The sequence below is a fragment of the Callorhinus ursinus genome, unplaced genomic scaffold, assembly GCF_003265705.2.
Source record: "Callorhinus ursinus isolate GAN/ISIS: 27379988/994484 unplaced genomic scaffold, GSC_fseal_2.0 scaffold19, whole genome shotgun sequence".
NCBI lineage: Eukaryota > Metazoa > Chordata > Mammalia > Carnivora > Otariidae > Callorhinus > Callorhinus ursinus.
Genome location: NW_027397081.1, coordinates 5,281,899 through 5,301,306, shown reverse-complemented (window position 1 = coordinate 5,301,306; position 19,408 = coordinate 5,281,899). Strand labels below are relative to the sequence as shown.

The following is a 19,408-nucleotide window of genomic DNA, read 5'->3' as shown; positions in this document are numbered from 1 at the left end:
TAGTCTCCCCAGAAGCTTTCAATTAATCGCTTAGGAATCAATTGTGATCCGAATGATCGTGTGCCAAGCTTGCCGTATGGAGGAACACCTTTAGCCACCGAGGATTCCTAAAGCTTTATGGTGGCCGTGTCCAGCAGAACTTTCTGTGATGATGGCAACGTTTGTATGTTCCTAGCTGCACTGTCCAACGTGATTGTGTGATTGAGGAACTGGTTTTTTAATTAAATTTTAAGGAAATTAATTTAAATAAAAGCTTTATAGACCCCTATACAGAACTGCTACAGAGATGATTACATCTTTTCACCACTGTCCCATGGAAATAAGATGTATTGAGATGAACTTTGATGTAGACATCTGGTCTCCCATTATACTCATTTGCCACCTAACTTAGGCAACTTAATGTTTTGTTCAGATACCCCGGGAATGGGTATGTGAGGATAATCTGACTGAATTTATGTTTTTGTAAAATAAGACTCAGAGGAAACTCTTAAAGACTTTTTAAAGATATATTTTAGGAGTTATAATTCTCAGTATCTGTATGTATTTAATTTAAAATCTGACATAAGCTTTAGATTTTAAAAAGTATGTTATCTCTATATGTGTTTATGATCAGCTTTTGAAAACTGAATGGTTTGGGAGTAAGTTTTAATCAGAAAGTATTGTCCTTGGGTTGTCCCCTAGTCAGTATGTTGAATGCTCTGTAAGATATTGCACAAAGTGAGTTCTGGGGTGTTCTTTATTTGAAATCCCACATTAGATCCAGGTGTATTTCCAAGGCTGTTGTTAGGAAATAAATCCTAGTAGAAACAAATAGAGAACAAAACTGTGTCACAAATGTTTTGATACTGGTTTTGATAACTGCTACCAGAGAGCCACTGGAGCCACTGAGTAAGAAATACAAGGGGTGTTTTTAATTCTTTTTTTAAAAAATACAATTTTTAGAAAACTAAGTATGAATTACTTGTAGTATAAATTACCTGTCTTTAAGGAATTTTCCTCAAAGCTTTCCTTACATAATTTGAATAAGTAATATAATGCCTGACATGTAGTAAACACTTAATAAATATTTATCAGGTGATTCACTATTTGTATTTCTGAAATAGTAATAAAATCTAGTAGACGTTTATATTATTGTTTTTGTGAATTTTTATGTTAAGTGATTCAAGGATGAAAACTCTTCAGCAGAAAAGCTTTAGAAATCATGTCTGTAGCATGAACAATGAGATCCCTAAATGTGAATTGCATTATTCCCTTTAATCATAAATTCTTTCTTTTTCTTTCACAGCTACACTATCTTAAACTTTGAAGGGCACAGGGACTTAAATTATTTAATATATACCAAATAATTCTTCATAGGATGATATTTTTAGTTTTTTAGAATATGTTTTTTGTTGTTTTACCTTTTTCTGTTACTGGACCATACCTAGCTAGTATCAAGAATCTAAGGGCAAAAATGAGCATTTAAATTTTTGTATTCAATATTTAGAGACGGTCTGGCTAGAATGGCAAACTGTAGATATTATGACAAACCTTGTTTCTTAGTGAGATTTAAAAAGTAGCTCAATCATGTTCAAATAATATTTAAGTAAATACCGTTTTATTTGCTGTTGGTAATTGTGGTGGATACAGTGTACCATAATCTTTATCTTGGTTTTTATTTTTGTATTTTCCTATGTCATGTGCCTTTAGCATTCTTATTTCTGAATATGAGGATTGGGACTTCTATGAACTGGTAAATGGCCCCTGGACAGAATTATTTGTATTTAGGAACTCTAAGTTTTGTATGTGACTGTTTTGTTTTGGTTTCCCACAGCACAATGGAAAGAGTTGGGGCTTCAGGCTTTACCTCCAGGCCTCATGGTAGTAGAAGAAATTATTTCTTCTGAGGATGAGAAAATCCTTTTGGAAAGCGTTAACTGGACAGAGGATATAGACAATCACAATGGTAAGTGAAACTTCTCAAATTTGATATTTAAATGTCTCTGCAAAATGCCATGCTAATGCTTCTCCTTTCCTCCTCCTCCTTTGCTTTACTGAAATTTCTCATATTTCCTCAAAATTACTGAGTGGCCTAGATCTAATATTAGGCAAGTCATGCCAACAATTCTTAGGGGCATTAATAATAAATGACATTTATATAGCTATCAGTTTTAAGCTCCAAACTAATTAATATTTATTAGCTAACATTTGTAGAGCCTGCACTGATAAGCCCTTTTACATACATTATCTTCTTTGATCCCCTTCCCCCCGCCCCCCACCAGGCACATTTCCGGTGCGGGATCAGCAGCTCAGTACCTTGCTGCCGAAATGCAGTAAGAGCTTCCTGCAGATATTTGCAAATTAGAGTTCCTCTGACTCTTTCCAGATATAAAAGGTCTTGTGAGTGGCAGCATCCATGTTTGACTTTTTTGGGTTGATGGGATGAAACTCTCCAAGGGTTTGTTACCATTTTAGACTGAAAAGAACAGCAGAGATGAGGTAGAATGGTTACTTTTATTAAAGACAGTAATTTAGCAGTTACCAAAAATTACCATTACTAAAGGAATCCTGACTCACAATTTTGACTTTGAAACAGACAAAGGAATGCAGATATTTTTCTCTCAAATAGTTTACTTTCTTTTCTTCATTTAGGTCAAAAGTGCTTAAAGCACAGGAGAGTAAAGCATTTTGGTTATGAATTCCACTATGAGAACAACAATGTAGATAAAGACAAACCATTACCTGGGGGTAAGTAATTGCTAATAAATGACAAATGCTGGCTCAGAAAAGAAAGATTTAATATATTGGAAGTATGTCATAGTATATACTGTTTCATTTATCATTTCTAGGTAAACTGTTGAAATAGCTGATTAAATTTAAAACATTTAAATTACATACGTAGTGCAGTTTTGTTATAAAAACTGGATACATATAGCTAAGGCTAAAGTTCCTCTTGAACACCAGCCTTACTCCCGTGCTTCTTCTCAGAGGTAGTACTATTAACAGGTGAGTCCATGTGCTGTAACAAAGAGTTTACATCCCAGTAGAGATACTGTAAAAGTATGTAGTTGTTAATATGTAGTATTATACTGAGTATTATATGTTGTGTGTTCACATGTTACATGTATGCATCCAACTTGTTCTTCTCCCTTTATTGAATGTCTTGGAGATCTTGCCTGAATTTTCATTGTATTCAGTGTTCAATAGTGGCTTATTCCGTTAGCTCCCTGTTGGTAGATATTTAGATTATTTCTAGTTTTATAAGGAGTGATGCTCTGCATGTCTTTGTGTATATCTCTTATGCAGTAAGCAAGAATTTCTCAAGGGAGACTGCTAAGTAGTAGAATTGTTGTGTCAGTTATGTTCATTTAAAAATGTTAATAGATACTGAAAAACTGTCCCCAACTCAGCTGTATTGACATATCCTTACCGAGCGTGTACCTCCTTCCCCGACCCACACCAACATGTGGTATTATAAAACTTTCAACTTTATAATTTCCAGATTACTAGTGAGGTTGGCCATTTTTAATTTACCTTTCTGTGAATTCCTCTTCATATCCTTTGCCAGTTTTTTTCTAATGGGTTGACTATTTGATGAATAAGATTTTATTGTATGATCTGGATATTAAACCTTTGGTAGGATTGTGTTGGAGTTATATTTGCTTGATGGACTTGAATCTTACTCAGGGCTTACTTTCCCTCATAACATTTCTGATTCCAGTGAAAGTAAGTTAGTTCTACTTTGAAAACTGGTTTGTTTTTGTTTTTTAAATATTTTAATTTTTTAAGAAATCTCTACACCTAACATGGGAATCAGTGGGGCTCAAACTCACATCCCGAGATCAAGAGTCACATGCTCCTCCAACTAAGCCAGCCAGGTGCCCCAAAAACTGTTTTTTAAAAGGAACTAATTTAGGGGTGTCTGGCTGGCACAGTTGGAAGAATGAGCAGCTCTTGATCTTGGGGTCATGAGTTCGAGCCCCACGTTGTGTGTGGAGATTGCTTTTTAAATAAAAAGAAAATTTAGGGGCGCCTGGGTGGCTCAGTCGTTAAGCGTCTGCCTTCGGCTCAGGTCATGATCCCAGGGTCCTGGGATCGAGCCCCGCATTGGGCTCCCTGCTCAGCGGGGAGCCTGCTTCTCCCTCTCCCACTCCCCCTGCTTGTGTTCCCTCTCTCGCTGTGTGTCTCTCTCTCTCTGTCAAATAAATAAAATCTTTTAAAAATAAATAAATAAATAAATAAATAAAAAGAAAATTTAAAAAAAGGAAATGATTTAGAGAATAAGTAAATTAAATTTAATTTTTAAAAGTGGAATAATTTTAAATAACAAGAAAGAGTGGTCAGGCTAATTTCCAGCATGTAAGAGTAAATTTTATAATTTTATTGCTGTTTTACAAAGTGCCAGAATTGTGAGCAAAATTTTTCTTTTGGATATTTTGTTTGATTAAAATCAATAAAATAACTTTAAAAGATTCTGAAGGTTTTGTTTTTATTGTTTTGTCTTACGGGTTTATTGTTATATTTAGACCTTGACGGCTAAACTAAAAGCTGTGTGATTTTTCTCACAGAGGCTTTTTTTTATTCTTGAGTAAAACATGCAAAGTAAATATTTTAATGTTTTATCTTTATGATTACTGACATCAGGTCTTCCTGACATTTGGGATAGCATTCTGGAGAAGTGGTTGAAAGAAGGTTTCATTAAACACAAACCCGACCAATTGACTGTTAACCAGTATGAACCTGGGCATGGTGAGTATTTTCTTATTTCCACATTGCAATCATATATTTCATAACTGAGTGGATTCTTTAACTCCCTAAAATCAAAGATATGATTTTTTTAGCTTAAATTCACTCTTCGCAATAATTTGCTTATGTTTGTTACCTGTGTTGACTTTAATCCCTTGCAGATCTACATGTTAATCCCTTGAGGAACTCCTGTCTCAAAGTGTAGATAAGTAGGCTGGCACAGTTGCTATTTGTGATTTTTTTTTTGTTTGCTTCTCAACATTTCATTTAGAGAGGGAGGAGATTGTTTCAAAGACATAGGAAGCATGTGTAGTAGAAGAACCACATAATTGGCAGATACCAGAAGAAGGCTGCTTGGTTGGATGGTCTTGCTCCTCTTTCTCCCCTGAGAATATGAAGACAATTCTAGGATGATATGTTAGTAAAAATCTTTCGGCTCCTGAGTTTTTTGCACTTATTAGCAGCATCTTCATGTGATATTTGTAGTCATGAAATGATCTTAAGGATTTTATCAATGGCAGACATCGTGGGGTTTTGGGTTTTTTCCTGCTTTTATCATAATGTATTGTAATTACGTATTTACCTGTCCGTCTTTCTGTTGGTCTGTATGCTCCCTGAGGACAGGGATATGTCTTCCCTGCTTTGTATGCTCTTACCACGTAGCAAATCCTTTTTCTTGGGAGATGCTCAGTTAACGTAGTTGAGAAGTTGATGGAAGGAGCCATATCTGAATGATTGATATGCTTAGTCTTCACACCTGGCTCTTGCTTTTGTTCTGCATGTACTTGGGAATCCCGTGTTCACGGGCAAACATGACTTTGGTATTTATCTGTCACATGTTCTCTTGGGCTGGGATTGGGTAGATGCCTCAGGCAAGCAGTGACTCTCACGTCTTGGTTTCAGAATGGACTGCCAGTGGCTCTTCAACACTAAGTGAAGATACTTTTAGTTCAGATTTAGTTTGATTTTATGTAGTCACATTCACCCTAGATGTTTCCTTTTAACTAAAATTACAGTACCTTCCTGAGAACACCAGACAGTGTTCTCCCCAGTATAGTGTGAGGCTGTATGTATCTTAAGTCTACTGAAAGGAAAAATGAAGTGACCTGTTATTTTATTTTCTATCCCAGGAATTCCTGCTCATATTGACACACATTCTGCTTTTGAAGATGAGATTGTTTCTCTCAGTTTGGGGTCAGAGGTAAATGTTCAAACATTTTCATTAGCCATCAACAACTGTCTTACCTTACACGATGCTGTTTTCCTGGGATTTCCCACATTTCTTAATTAAAATGAGTTAGGATTTAAACATGAGAAGTAAAGGTGCTATTAGTACTTTCATTTCTTATAGAATGTAAAATTATCACAGCCTCTTCTTTCAGGTGTCTGAAGTTTTATCCATCAGCTGATGAGATGGTAGGAAAACCCCTGTTTACACATTTTTTTGCGCATTTCGCTTCTAGCTGGTGAAGGCAATGCAGACTGCCCTCCTGACTCGTGCAGCATTGCCATCTAGTGGCAAAGGATGGTGACTGCGGGCCACAGGAAAAGGAACACAAAAAATGTGTGTTTCCAGAATTTTGATACTTTTTCACATATATCACCCGATCCAATCCCTTCAGAAACTCTGAGCAGTACAGGGTGATATCCTCATTTTTACAGATGAAGAATACGAGGTTCATGTTTATGCATCGACTTGTTTGTAAAGCTGCACTTTACTTGAACTGCTCAAGAAGATAGAAAAAGCATGCTTTAAAGTGATGGGTGCATCCTGCAGGTAGAATTTTAGTTAGAAATCAGAATTTTAAGTCCAGAAGAACCTTTAAAATATAAGGTCATCTAATCTAACTCGAGGTTGCTTCAAAATCTGATCTTGTTCCTGGAGGCGAATACTGTTTACTAGGTTGTTTTGTTTTGCATTTGTATAGTTCCCATCACTAGGTTTTTAGTGCTTTGGCTTTTTAACTGATACTGAATTCTGTGTGATCATGTTGATGATGTGACGAGAGAATTAGTGCTGTTTTATGAGACGGGTCCATCTTATCACTCACGTGTGGATGTTTATTAAATGCTTTATAAAATAATGAGGACAGATAGGAAAAAGAAAGAGCTCTTCTCTGTCTGGCTTATTTTTATTTTACCTCTTATCCTGGCTTGTGGCTTTAGGGGATCAGTAAAGAACATCCTTGTCTTTTCCTCTTAACTGTGTAACCAGCTGAGAAAGGAGACATAACTGGAGAGCAGAGTGTCAACTTTTCTACTGAGAAAACACGGGAGATCTGTAGCCAAGTGGACGTGTTAATACTTCACCTCCGAATTAAAGTGACATGCCGTCCTTGTCACCGGTGCAGCCAGACAGCTGGAGACCTTCCTCGTAGAGGCAGGTTCTTCCTCTCTAACATCGGACGTGAAGGAGCATTTATTAGGTTCTGCAAACCAGCTAGATCTGAAAAAGAGAGGGAAGAGCTCAGCCGGGAAAGCATGCCCCAGGCTAGCCACTGGCCTGAGCCATGCCCTTCCTCCTGGAGACTTAGAAGTGAAGGAGTAGAGGGGCACCTGGGTGGCTCAGTAGGTTCAGTGACCAACCCTTGACTCCAGCTCAGGTCATGATCTCATTCGGGGTTGTGAGATCGAGCCTCGGGTTGGGCTCCACACTCAGTGGCGCGTCTGGGGGAGATTCTCTCCCTCTTCTCCCTCTGCCCCTCGCCCTGGTCGTGCGCATGCTCTCTCTGTAAAAAAAAAAAAAAATTAAAAAAGAAAAGAAGTGAAGGAGTGGAGAAAAGCCAGGTATGTTATTCCTATACCCTCACTCCTGTGGGAATTTCTGCCACACCTAGGGAAGTATCAGGAGCGGGGCTAAATGTTCCTCCGCAGTTGGAAATCGTAAAGAAGGGAAAACGGTGCCCTTTACCTGCACTGATTATCTGCCGCAATTGTCACCTACACTTGGTGTCTCTGAAGGCACATAATTTTTAGCTGCCAGTTTGAATGATGGGCTGCGTGGTTAAAGCCGCCTTGGTAATACAGAAAAGCATGCATGTTACAACTTACGACAAGAACAATAGATTTTCTTGTGATAGAATGTTTTTGACAGGTGGCTAATCTTTGTAATTTTGGAAAAAATATTTACTAAACATGTAAGTGTATCATGCTGTTTAAAAAGTTGGCTATATTTGGAGCCCTTTGTTTCATATGTAAAATGGGATTGATATTAGCTCTTGCCTGGCCGAAGGATTGTGAGTTGACATATGCGAACTGTTCTCTTACTCCGAGCAGTTCATGGGTGTAGGGACTTACGAAGGTAAGCTGCTTCTTTGGGCCCTTCCTGGAAGGTTTCACTTCTGTAACAGAGGGAAGGTCACGTTCCCATGGCCTCAAAATAAGGTTTCCAGTGGTCCCCAGAAAGGTGGCTTTCACCTTTTCCTCTTGCATTTACCCACCTTTGCGCCTGTTCTGTTTGCTTTTGACACTGTAGTTGCTTGCACTCTCTCCTGGCTCTTTGCCCCAGACCTGGAACCTGGCTCCCAGACTCCTGTCCCTTTTTCTTTATTTCCTCATCCTTGACAACCCTAATTGGTGTAAGAAATGTAATATAGTATCTACTCCAGCTTCCATTTCATTGTCATAATTTGTCAGTGCCACCACTGTTTTTAGTGTTTGTTTCTCCTTAGCTAAAATCCTTGAGATTATACTTAACTCTTTACTTGCTTCCTTTTCCTAGAAAATTTATGAGAACTCCTAATTTTTTTTTATTGAGTATAATTGACATACAATAATATATTGATTTCAGGTGTAAGGTGGTGATTTGAAATTTATATACATTCCAAAATGATCACCATAACAAGTCTGGTTACCTTCTGTCACCCTACAAAGTTAATATACGTTACATCAAAACTCACGGAAAGAATGACCAAAGGGTTACCACGGTGCAGTTAGCTGCTGGTATTAAACACAGAGATGGGGGCGCCTGGGTGGCTCAGATGGTTAAGCGTCTGCCTTCGGCTCCGGTCATGATCCCGGGGTCGTGGGATCGAGCCCCACATCGGGCTCCTGGTTCAGCAAGGAGCCTGCTTCTCCCTCTCCCTCTGCCTCTCTCCCTGCTCAGGCTCTCTCCTCTCTCTCTCTCTCTGTATCTCTGTGTCTCAGATGAATAAATAAAATCTTTAAAAAAATAAAAAACACAGAGATGTTTGGAGAAGTACTAATTTTATAAGAAGTTGGTTTATCAGTAAATATTTTTTATTATGATGATTTTTGCAACTGAGTGGGCTGGGCAATTGGGTATTTGGTTAAGGAAGACTTTGTCTATTGAATGCCTGCTAGAGGGCTCCGTCTTTCGTTATATTACCTGTTCTCGCTCCAGGCTCATGCTTTTAGCAAATAGTTACTGAGTCCAGCATGATCTTCTGAAATATAAGGTATTGAGTAAACATTTTTTGTGAAATGTCTTGAGTGACCCAGTTTCTCTGTTGCCAGCTGAGTAGTTTTGTAGACTCTTCGTTTTTTTCCAAAATCCGTGTAGTTTGCCCCAGAGATGTTCTGATGCTGGAGTGATTCTCATCACTTCCTGTATGTCAGGAATGACTCACAGGGTACTTCTCTTTTAGGAGCGTGTTGCTTTAACAGACAGATGTTTCTTATTTTCTGATCCTCAGCACAAATTGGGGGAAGAAAACAAAGATACTTTCTTTATGGGGCTTGAACAACTAATACAGTCGAGACCCTCAGCATCCTGACCACATCTTTAACCTCAGGTTCAGCCCAGAATGTGTCTATATAAGCAACATTTATAGCCTCAGAAGCCAAGTGATTTCTTCTTATTTTTATCTTGGTTCTAGGCCCCAGACTTCTTCTGTGAGTCCTTGGAATATTTACATTTTGTAAAGTTCTGTCAAATAAATTGTGTCTGGTATGTAGCTCCTTTCTCCCTTCTCTGTCCCTTAAAACTTCTTTGTGATACATATTTTCCATCGTCTCTGTAGTGCCCTCAGCATCGAAAGGATGATGATCTGCTATCCAAGCGGGCTTATATTTCTCCCCCATTTTTGGGTGTGGGTGTGGGTGTGGGTGTGTGTGCAGGGGCGCCTTGCATCCATCCGTAGCTGTGGTATGGCTGTGTGTATTGATGGAGGCGTATTGGGCCACGTCTTCATTTGCCTTTTTATCCAGTGTGTCCCTAACATTCAGAACTAATGTGGACCAGTGGATCTGCCGGTTTGTGGGCCAGAAGTAAATGCTTTACCTTGCTTGGTCGTGTATTTTTTTACACATCGAATTCTATTTTCACTTAAACATTTCCCCTACTAACTTATATTCTGAAGATTCCAATTTTTGTTTAATTTTCTTATCTTTCAAGATCTCTTGGAAGCCCAAATCCCCTTTTGTGTAAATGGGGCAAATGGGAGTCTGCTGACAATTCTTACGGTGCTCTCCTGTCCTTTATAAGTGGCAGTGTCCGTGCTGCCCTTGCAGTACGGGTAACGGCAGACAGGCCTGTTCCAGGGCCAGTAATCTGCTGAGAAAGTCTGCTTCACAGCATGACAGCATGAAATAGAATGTTGTGTTGTATTTGGAGCCTTCCAAGTACCAATTCTTTTATCTTTTCAGGTAGAATTTGTACATTTACTTTGTAGCAAGACAGCAGCATCGTATCACTCCAGGTATGTAGAATTAGAATAAAATTTATCAATTGGGTGCAGAAGGCTACAATAGAGGCCTGTTTAGGAGATGCAGTGGTTGGCTGTTAATTGAGAAGTCACATAAATTTGGGGATAATATAATAAAAGATATGTACATATTGCAAACACTTTGTTTTAACCTACATATAAATTCACTCACCAGTATTTTGATGTAGGGCCCTTCTTTTGGGAGGGTCCACAGTCTGCCTTGTCTTTCCAGTTTTCATTTCTTTAAGGTGAAGCGAAAGCTTAAAGTTACCTGTGGCACCTGAGTGTAGGGTTTTATGTTTTGATGTTTCTATTTCCAAGATTTTATTATTGAATTATCACATCTGTTATAATAATTCATTATTTTGTTCACTTGTACTGTTTTTCAGCAGCATTCAACCTAGTGTATAGAGAAAAAAATCCTATCTTTTCTTTGTCAATTTCATTGGTTTACATACTATATCATTAAATTAAGTAATTGCAAAATAAGTGTGGATGACACAGAGTGCTTGACTTGTTAAGCATGTAGCTCAGGTGTTGAGAGTAGAAATGCATGAACGTGTTGGACAGTTGCCTGTGATCAGCACACATTTGGGGCGTGAGTATGCTTTCCAGAAGTAACGGAGTATATCAGTTGGTTAAATAGACGTCTCTTAAAAGAGCTTTTATTTCTCTGACTGCATTTTCCCGCAATGTGGGAGATACAAAAATACTTCCAGCCCTGATTCCCTCCTCCCCACCTCTGATTTTGGACCTGAATATCCAACTCTCTAAAAGCCATTTTCTTTTTTCTAAGCCTGAACTCATCTTTCTCTTCAGCCATTTACTACCTACTGCTCTTCTATCCTACAAAACAAAACAAGCTTTTGCTCTTCCCGTGCTTCCTGCTCTGTTTAACTGTCCACCAATGGATCAATTTAGAAGCTGGGAAATATTCTTTTTTTTTTTTAAAGAATTTATTTAGGAGAGAGATAGAGCGAGAGAGCTGGGAGGAGGGGCAGAGGGAGAGGGAGAAGCAGACTCCCCGCTGAGCAGGGAGCCCCATGTGGGGCTTGATCCCGGGACCCTGGGACCTGAGCCAAAGGCAGACAACTGACTGAGCCACCCAGGTGCCCCAAGAACCTGGGAAATAGTCTTGACATACATTTTTATGATTGTGAATGTTGCTTTCAAGTACTGTTTTAACTACATCCCCCCCAGTTTTCTTTTAAGAACAGCTCCTAGTGGCGTAATTGTCATGCAGTAAAGCCGCACGTATGAGACACTCACGACTTTCAGGATGACGGGCGTGTCCATCATCCCCAGAAGTTTCCTTGTCTCCTGCTGTTCCTCAACACCTTAGATCACAAGTATTTTCCAGAGTCTTTTAGGGGCATCTTACAGGGTATGCTCTTTGCTGTATGGCTTCTTTCAGTCAACGTAATTACCTGAGATGCATTCAGAGTCTAAGCTTCTTTGGTATCTTTTTTGCTGAATAGTGTAAGAGCTTCAGGACTCTTAAACTCTGTTACTCCCTGATAATTTATATCCCATTATTATTGTGTGTTTGAATTCTCTTAATCTTTTTTAGATACTTCTTTGGCACTTACAGTCAGTGTTCATTTAGACATACTTACTGTTTTCTTTGCTTTTCATTATTTTATGTCACACCTTCCATCTGGGATCATTTTCCTGTTGTATAATGCAGCACCCTTTACATTCCCTTTAGTCCAGGTCTGCTGCTGGCCACTCTGTTATTTATTTATTTTTAAAGATTTTATTTATTTATTTGACAGACAGAGACACAGTGGGAGAGGAAACACAGCAGGGGGAGTGGGAGAGGGAGAAGCAGGCTTCCCGCCGAGCAGGGAGCCCGATGCTGCAGGGCTCCATCCCAGGACCCTGGGATCATGACCTGAGCCAAAGGCAGACGCTTAACGACTGAGCCACCCAGGCGCCCCCACTCTGTTATTTTTGTCTTCATTTCACCTTCATCCTTCGGGGGTACTTTCCCCGGGGACAGAATTCCAGGCTGGCGGTTACTTTCTTTTCGCGCACGAAAGATTTCATTTACTTTCTTCTGGCTCCCAGTATCGTTCTTGTGACCTTTGAAGGTGATCTTTGTTTTTCTCTGGCTTCTTTTAAGATTTTTTTTCTTTACCTTTTGTTTTCTGTAGTTTCATTTTGATGTGCCTGATTATCCTGCTTATTCTGATGGGTTTATTTATTCTTGGGATTTTTTATGGGGTGTCTTGAACCTGTGGATTTTTTTTTTTTCATCAGTTTTGGAAAACTCAGCCATTATCCCTGTAGGTTTTGTCTCTGTTCCATTCTCCATCTGCCTGTTTTCTGTAGACTCTTTTGCTTACCCTCTCTTCTGTGTTTGGTGTATTTTCTCTCTCCACTCCAGACGGTTTCTTCTGTCACTAATTCTCTTCTCAGCCACGTCTGATTTGCTGCTAAATCCACTCATCGATGGCCTCATTTCAGTCATGGTATTTTTCTGTTTTAGAGTATCTGCGTGGTTTTTCTTCAGATTTACGATGTCTTTAAGTCATGTCCAGTTCTCTGCTGAGATTTTCAAGCTTGGCGTTTATATCTGTAAACATGATAAGAATCTTTGTTTCTTAGCCTGTATCTTATAGTTGCATATTTTAGGTCCCCGTGGTTTATTTCCATTCTCCCTGCTAGACTGACTTTTTCCAGAGCAGGTACTGTAGTTTGTTCTGATTCAGAATGCCTAAGATGGAGGCCGGTTTTCCGTATTTATAGAAAGCTCACAGACAATTACGATATTTAGCTAGGATTTTGAGTTAGAAAATGCTGAAAGGCTCAATCTGTGTAGTATCAACTTCAAAGGCAGTAGAATTTCATAGTAATCCTTCCCAGAATAAGTGGACATGAAATAATGTAGGTGCCAGGGGCGGTTGTAGTCACCATTCAGTTAAATACTCCAGCGCCACGCTAGGAACCGAGAAAGTGAAAGTCTGTGTGTCCAGACCCCTAGATGTTTGCACTGGGACTCGATCCGGCATGGACAGGTTGGGAGAGTTGGGTTCTAGCTTATCCCTGTTGGTAACTCCTAATGGACCATGGAGAAATCACCTCATCTCTGTGCTTTCTGTTGTAGTTTGAAGTTGGCATATAGTTCTTTAATTTTATTTGTTAAACAGAATTGAGAAGAATTTAATAATGACAGCAGCTACTGTAGCTTCCACTCCCACTGTCAACGCTAGTGTTACTATGACCGTTACCACCAGCAATGAGGTGGGCTTTTTGTTTGTTTGTTTTTTCTTTTTTGGTGTATATCTCCTAGTTTTGTTTTTGTTTTTGTTTTGTTTTGTAATTGAGATATAATTGACATACAACATTGTATTAGTTTCAGGTGTATAACATAATGATTCGATACATGTCTGTATTGCAAAATGGTCACCACAGTGAGTCTAGTTAACATCTGTCCCTACGCATGATTACAACTTTTTTTCCCCTTATGATGAGAGCTTTTAAGATCTCTCAGCAACTTTCAAATATACAGTACACTGTTAGTAATTACAGTTATCATGCTGTATTTTAGCATCCCCAGGATGTATTTGTTTTATAACTGGAGGGTTGCTCACCCATTTCACCTACTGTGCACTCCCTGCCTTTGGCAACCAGCCTGTTCTCTGTATCTAGGAGTTTGGTGTTTTCTATTTTTAGATTCCACATATAAGTGAGATCATATGGCATATCTGCCCCTGTCTGATTTCACTTAGCGTAATGCCCTCCACGTCCATCCATGTTGTTGCAAATGGCAGGATTTCCTTCTTTTTAATGGCTGAATAATACTCTATTCTGTATAAACACCATGACTTCTTTGTCCGTTCATCTGTCAGTGGACGCTTAGGTCATTTCCATGTCTTGGCCATTGTAGATAATGCTGCAGTGAACATGGGGGTGCGGGTATCTTTTTGAGTTAGTGCTTTCATTTCCTTTGGGTAAATACCCAGAAGTGGGATTGCTGGATCATAGGGTAGTTCTGTTTTTTAGTTTCTTTTGAGGAACCTCCATACTGTTTCCCATAGCGGCTGCACCAGCTTGCATTCCCACCAGCAGTGCACGAGGGTTCTCCTTTCTCCACATTTTCAACACTTGTGCCATTCCCTCCCTCTCTCCCTCCCTCCCTCTCTCTTTTTCTTTCTTTCTTTTGATAGTAGCCATTTTAAGAGTGATGAGGTGGGGGCGCCTGGGTGGCTCAGATGGTTAAGCGTCTGCCTTCGACTCGGGTCATGATCCCGGGGTCCTGGGATCGAGTCCCGCATCGGGCTCCCTGCTCCTTGGGAGCCTGCTTCTCCCTCTGCTTCTCTCTCTCTCTCTCCCCCTCTGTCTCTCATGAATAAATAAATAAAATCTTTAAAAAAAAAAAAAAAAAGAGTGATGAGGTGGTATCTCATTGTGGTACCTATGGAAAGTACTATCCTAAATGGGTTTTTCTTTATGAGGAGTAATCTAGGACCAGAGATACACTCTTAACTATTGACTTTAGCTGTCTCATTTTGGTTATCTGTGTATATGAATCTGTTGATTTATTTTGCTTAAGGAGGAAAGCCCAGAAAATAAATAAGTGGAATTTAGGAAGCCTTCTGTCCAAAAATGTAAGGTACATTACCCTGTTCTTTTCACATAAATTGTTTATGATGAATGTATTCATTAATTCATTCAAAAATATTTGTTGAGTATAATCTGCTAGAGAGAATCTAGCAAGTAAATAAGGATAAAAATCTCAAAAAATGTTTTTTTAAAGCCAAAATGTTTCATTACCTTTGGAGCTTTGTCATATGTAAAATAAAACTTAATTTTACTGAAGTGGTTTGTGATTGACTCTTGTTTTTGGAGTCTGATTTTGGATGACGTGGATTTTCACTTCACAGTCCCTACAGAGGAACAAAGCCACAGTGTGATAAATGAAAGCTGATAGCAAGTGGTCTCAGTGCAGACACATAAGCATGATTATATTATAGGCTTTTTTTTTTTAAGATTTTATTTATTTGAGAGAGAGAGAGAGCATGAGCAGGGGGAGGGGCAGAGGGAGAAGCAGGCTCCCTGCTGAGTGCAGAGCCTGATGTGGGGCTCGATCCCAGGACCCTGAAATCGTGACCTGAGCCAAAGGCAGATGCTTAACAACTGAGCCACGCAGGCGTCCTTGTATTATAGGCGTTTAAGCTAAGCATTTATAATATGGGATATTCAGTGGTGGCTAAAGTGTCTCCAGTTTAGCATTTTTTCTTTTTCAGGCTTATTTTTCTGTTATGCAAGGTCTCCTTTGCTCTCTTTTGTGCCTTTTGCAAACGTGTTTCGACCATTAAACTAAAAAACGCCTCCTCTTGTTTGACATTCAGCTTGAGCTCAGTCAGATAAAACAGTTCAAAATCTTGTGTATTTGGGGGTGGAGATGTAGAGATGGCAGCTTCTGTTCATTCAGCAGCTGAGGCCTAGCTCTGAAGGCAGAGTTGTATTCAAAGGTGGGATTTGCTGACATATGCTATAGAGTAGATTTGTTTGTGGTGTTTTCTTTTAAAATTTTAGCCTCATTTTGCTTGTTTCACATACATAGTACTGCAGACAGGTTCCCAAGTATGTATGCTAAATGCCTACATGGTACCTGACCAGCTGGGGAGGTTTTCACACCAGAAACTTCAGATGATGCTCTGCTTTTTGCATCCTCTCTGAGCGGCAGTGAGAAGCCATGCATTTGGGCTATAGGGGTATTTCGCTCCTGCGTGTCCCAGTGGAGGGACCACTTTGCTCTGCCTTAGAGCACCATCTTTATGTTCAAATGTGCAAGAGTTTCCCCCTCCTGACAAGACTACGGAGACCTGTCCTTTATAATATTGCTCCTGGCTGTAGAAGGAGGGAGTGAAATTTGGTTTCTTTCAGTGATTTTCAAATGAGTTGCCCTTGCTCGGCCTTGTTCCTGCCATTGTTCCTTTCCTTTGAGTTTCACAAGACTTGGTATTCTTGAGATTCCAGTTTTCAAGACATTTAGCAAATTTCAAGGCTCCTGTTTTTGTCGTTGTTTGGAAACATATCTTGCTAATAGGAGTCAAGGAGGGGAAACAGGTTGGTTCCAGATTTTAACTTGCCTCAAGGAATGGAAACTGCGCGGGCTTACACAGGAGGAGATTGAAAGGTCGTTGACATCAGCTGCTGGTCTCCAGCGTGTCCCAGACAAAACTCCTGTTCGGGCGTCTGCCCTGGAATAATACGGCCTCTCAGCAGGCCTCTCTCCCAGCTACTCCTCAGCTAGCCAAAGTAGACTTCTAGGGCTGTCATTTCTTTGTAGAGAGACAGAAAATTGTGTTTGTTTTACTAAAAATGTCTTCAGTTCCTCGTCTCCCCCAGGTGGACTGATGATCTGGTGATATGCTGGGGTTCTGTATTGGTGACCCAAGGGGAGGATGTAAACAGGCATTGTTGACGTACCCGTGTTTCTTTGTCAACAGTTTGTAGCTTCAGTCTTGTCCACATGCGGTCGTGAGTGGGTCTCCTTCTCTCCTTCCCCGCTTGTCCACACACGGTAGCCATGGCCGTCAGGAAGCCTGTGCAATCACCCATTTGCTGTTTCCAATAAAAAGCAAATTCTTAGTACGTTTGGGTCCATGACAGCATCAGTACGACTACAGAGGACTTAGATTCGGCAGGCTGTGGGAGACACGTGGGCTGCTGTCTCTTCTGCCCCCTTCTCGGCTGTGACTACTTTCTTCAGTCGGAGAGACCGCCACCCTTTTGGCATTCGTCATTCTCTGTGGACCACACGTCCTGCCTCACGTCGTGTTGTCTCCTGTGTATACGCCCTTTCGGGTTTCAGGAGGCTGACCATCTCAGCCCCTTTCTGGCCAGTAAGGATCCACGTTGAGTTTGTGTTCTTATCCGAGGTGCCGCCAGTAACAGCGTACTCTCCATCTTCCCGTTGAGCTGACTCGGAGATCTGTTCATGTACTTTGCTGTCTTGAATCTTCTCTTCACTTGAGTGGTAGAGTGATGGCTGTGTCTGGGGTTTTTACTCAGTTGTACTTTGGATGCGCCAAGGTTTTGTAAGATCAGAAAGTCTAAGATTTTTTGTTTGCTTGCTTTGAACTGAATGTTATCCTCAGTCATGCCCCGCAAGCTTGCTGGGACCTTGATCCTTATTGACTCTGCCATCTCGGAAAATAAGGAGAATAGGTAAAACCAAAAAGAGTAATTGGAAAAATGTCCTGTGGAACAAAGCTGTCACATGGCAGAATGATTCAGGAGTTGCAGGGGACATTATTGATTGTGAATCCTTTGTGAATTTTTTAAAAAGTCTTCTTTTCTCTTCCCCCCCCTTTTTTTTTAATTTTTTTTTATTTTTTTTATTGTTATGTTAATCACCATATATTACATCATTAGTTTTTGATGCAGTGTTCCATGATTCATTGTTTGTTCATAACACCCAGTGCACCATGCAAAACGTGCCCTCCTCAATACCCATCACCAGGCTAACCCATCCCCCCACCCCCCCCTTTTTTTTTTTATCTTAAGCGTTGTTTAGTTGAGATAAAGATACTTTAAATATGATGATAGTGAGGGATGCCTGGGTGGCTTAGTCATTAAGCATCTGCCTTCGGCTCAGGTCATGATCTCAGGATCCTGGGATTGAGCTCCGCATCCGGCTCCCTGCTCAGCGGGAAGCCTGCTTCTCCCTCTGTCTCTGCGGCTCCCCCTGTTTGTGCGCTCTCTCTCTCTCTCTCTCTCTCTGTCTGACAAATAAATAAAAACCTTTAAAAAATAAATATAATGATAGGGACAATATTTTATGATGGACTGTTTTAAGAAAAATTTAGTTTTCATTGAAAATGTAACTTAATTTTGTAAGTAAAAATTACTTTCTTAAACTAAAAAAACTGTACTCTCACATTAGATACCTGTGAGATAATAGAAAACATATATATTGGTCTTTGTCCCCAGTTCCTGGCACAGAACTCCTGAAACACTTGTAAATTTCCTAAGCGATAGGAGTGGTAGGAACATTTTTTGTTCTAATGTTTGGTCACTCACCTGGGCTCCTGACACAGAGTACCTGAATCCCTGGGAATATCCTGGGGGATGGCAGTGTCTTTTGTTCTAACGAGATGACTCATGGTGGGCTCCTGGATGAGCGCTGCTCACCAGAAAGCCCAAGCCGTGGTTAGAAGCGTGGAACTTCCAGCCCTGTCCCTAGTCTCCAGACGGGAGTGGGACTGGAAATGGAGTTAATGATTGATCATGCCTATGTGATGAGGCCTCCATAAGAATCCCAGTAGTATGGGGTTCAGAGACCATCCAGGTTGATGAACGAACACGTGGCAGTCCTAGGAGAGGGACGTACCCACGGAGGTCAGGGACGCTCCGGGCCCCTTCTCACATCCCTGCCCTATGCATCTCTTCCATCTGGATGTTCGTCTGTATCCTCTATCATATAATTTTATAATAAACTGGTCAACAGTGAGTAAACTGTTTTCCTGAGTTCTGTGAGCGTCTCTAGCAAACGAGTAATGGTCATCAAGGGTAATAATAAGTATTGTAGATATTTTCTAACCTAAGTCCCATAATATTTGGCTTAGTTGGTAGTATATTTTTCTTCCTTGAAACTTGGCTTCTGTATTCAGGACAAGTATTTCCAAATTAATTAGTGTCACGTCCATCTTGTCTTGTTAGTTCTAATCATTTGTTTAAACTGAGATTTCCCTATTTAAAAATCATTACTCTCTGTTGATGGGAGGAAATGTGCAGACATGGGACACAATTCTGGTGGCTCAAGCAGGAGAGAATGAGAACTCTCACGAAGCTCATTATTTCCTATGTAGACCTTAGTGTTTCTTCAGAAAATTGAAACCTGTATGTATTGGTTTAAAACTGGGTCACAGTGGGTTTTTCTCCCCTCTCTCCAACTTTTCAGTATGAAAATTTTCATATAGAAAAGATGAAAAAGGGGGTGCCTGGGTGGCTCAGTTGGTTAAGTTGGGGGTCCTGGGATCGAGTCCCACACCAGGCTCCCT

General features: G+C 40.1%; 1 protein-coding gene across 6 annotated transcripts in view; it reads left to right on the top strand.

Moving 5' to 3' along the window:
- Positions 1-19,408, top strand: part of ALKBH8 (alkB homolog 8, tRNA methyltransferase) — a 50,363-nt gene that overhangs the window by 9,305 nt on the left and 21,650 nt on the right. For all 6 annotated transcript variants that reach the window (XM_025893891.2, XM_025893889.2, XM_025893890.2 and 3 more), the window contains 4 exons: positions 1,814-1,945; positions 2,632-2,727; positions 4,624-4,728; positions 5,856-5,926. In XM_025893891.2, coding sequence (XP_025749676.1) covers positions 1,814-1,945; positions 2,632-2,727; positions 4,624-4,728; positions 5,856-5,926 — 404 coding nt within the window. The remainder of the gene's footprint in view (positions 1-1,813; positions 1,946-2,631; positions 2,728-4,623; positions 4,729-5,855; positions 5,927-19,408) is intronic.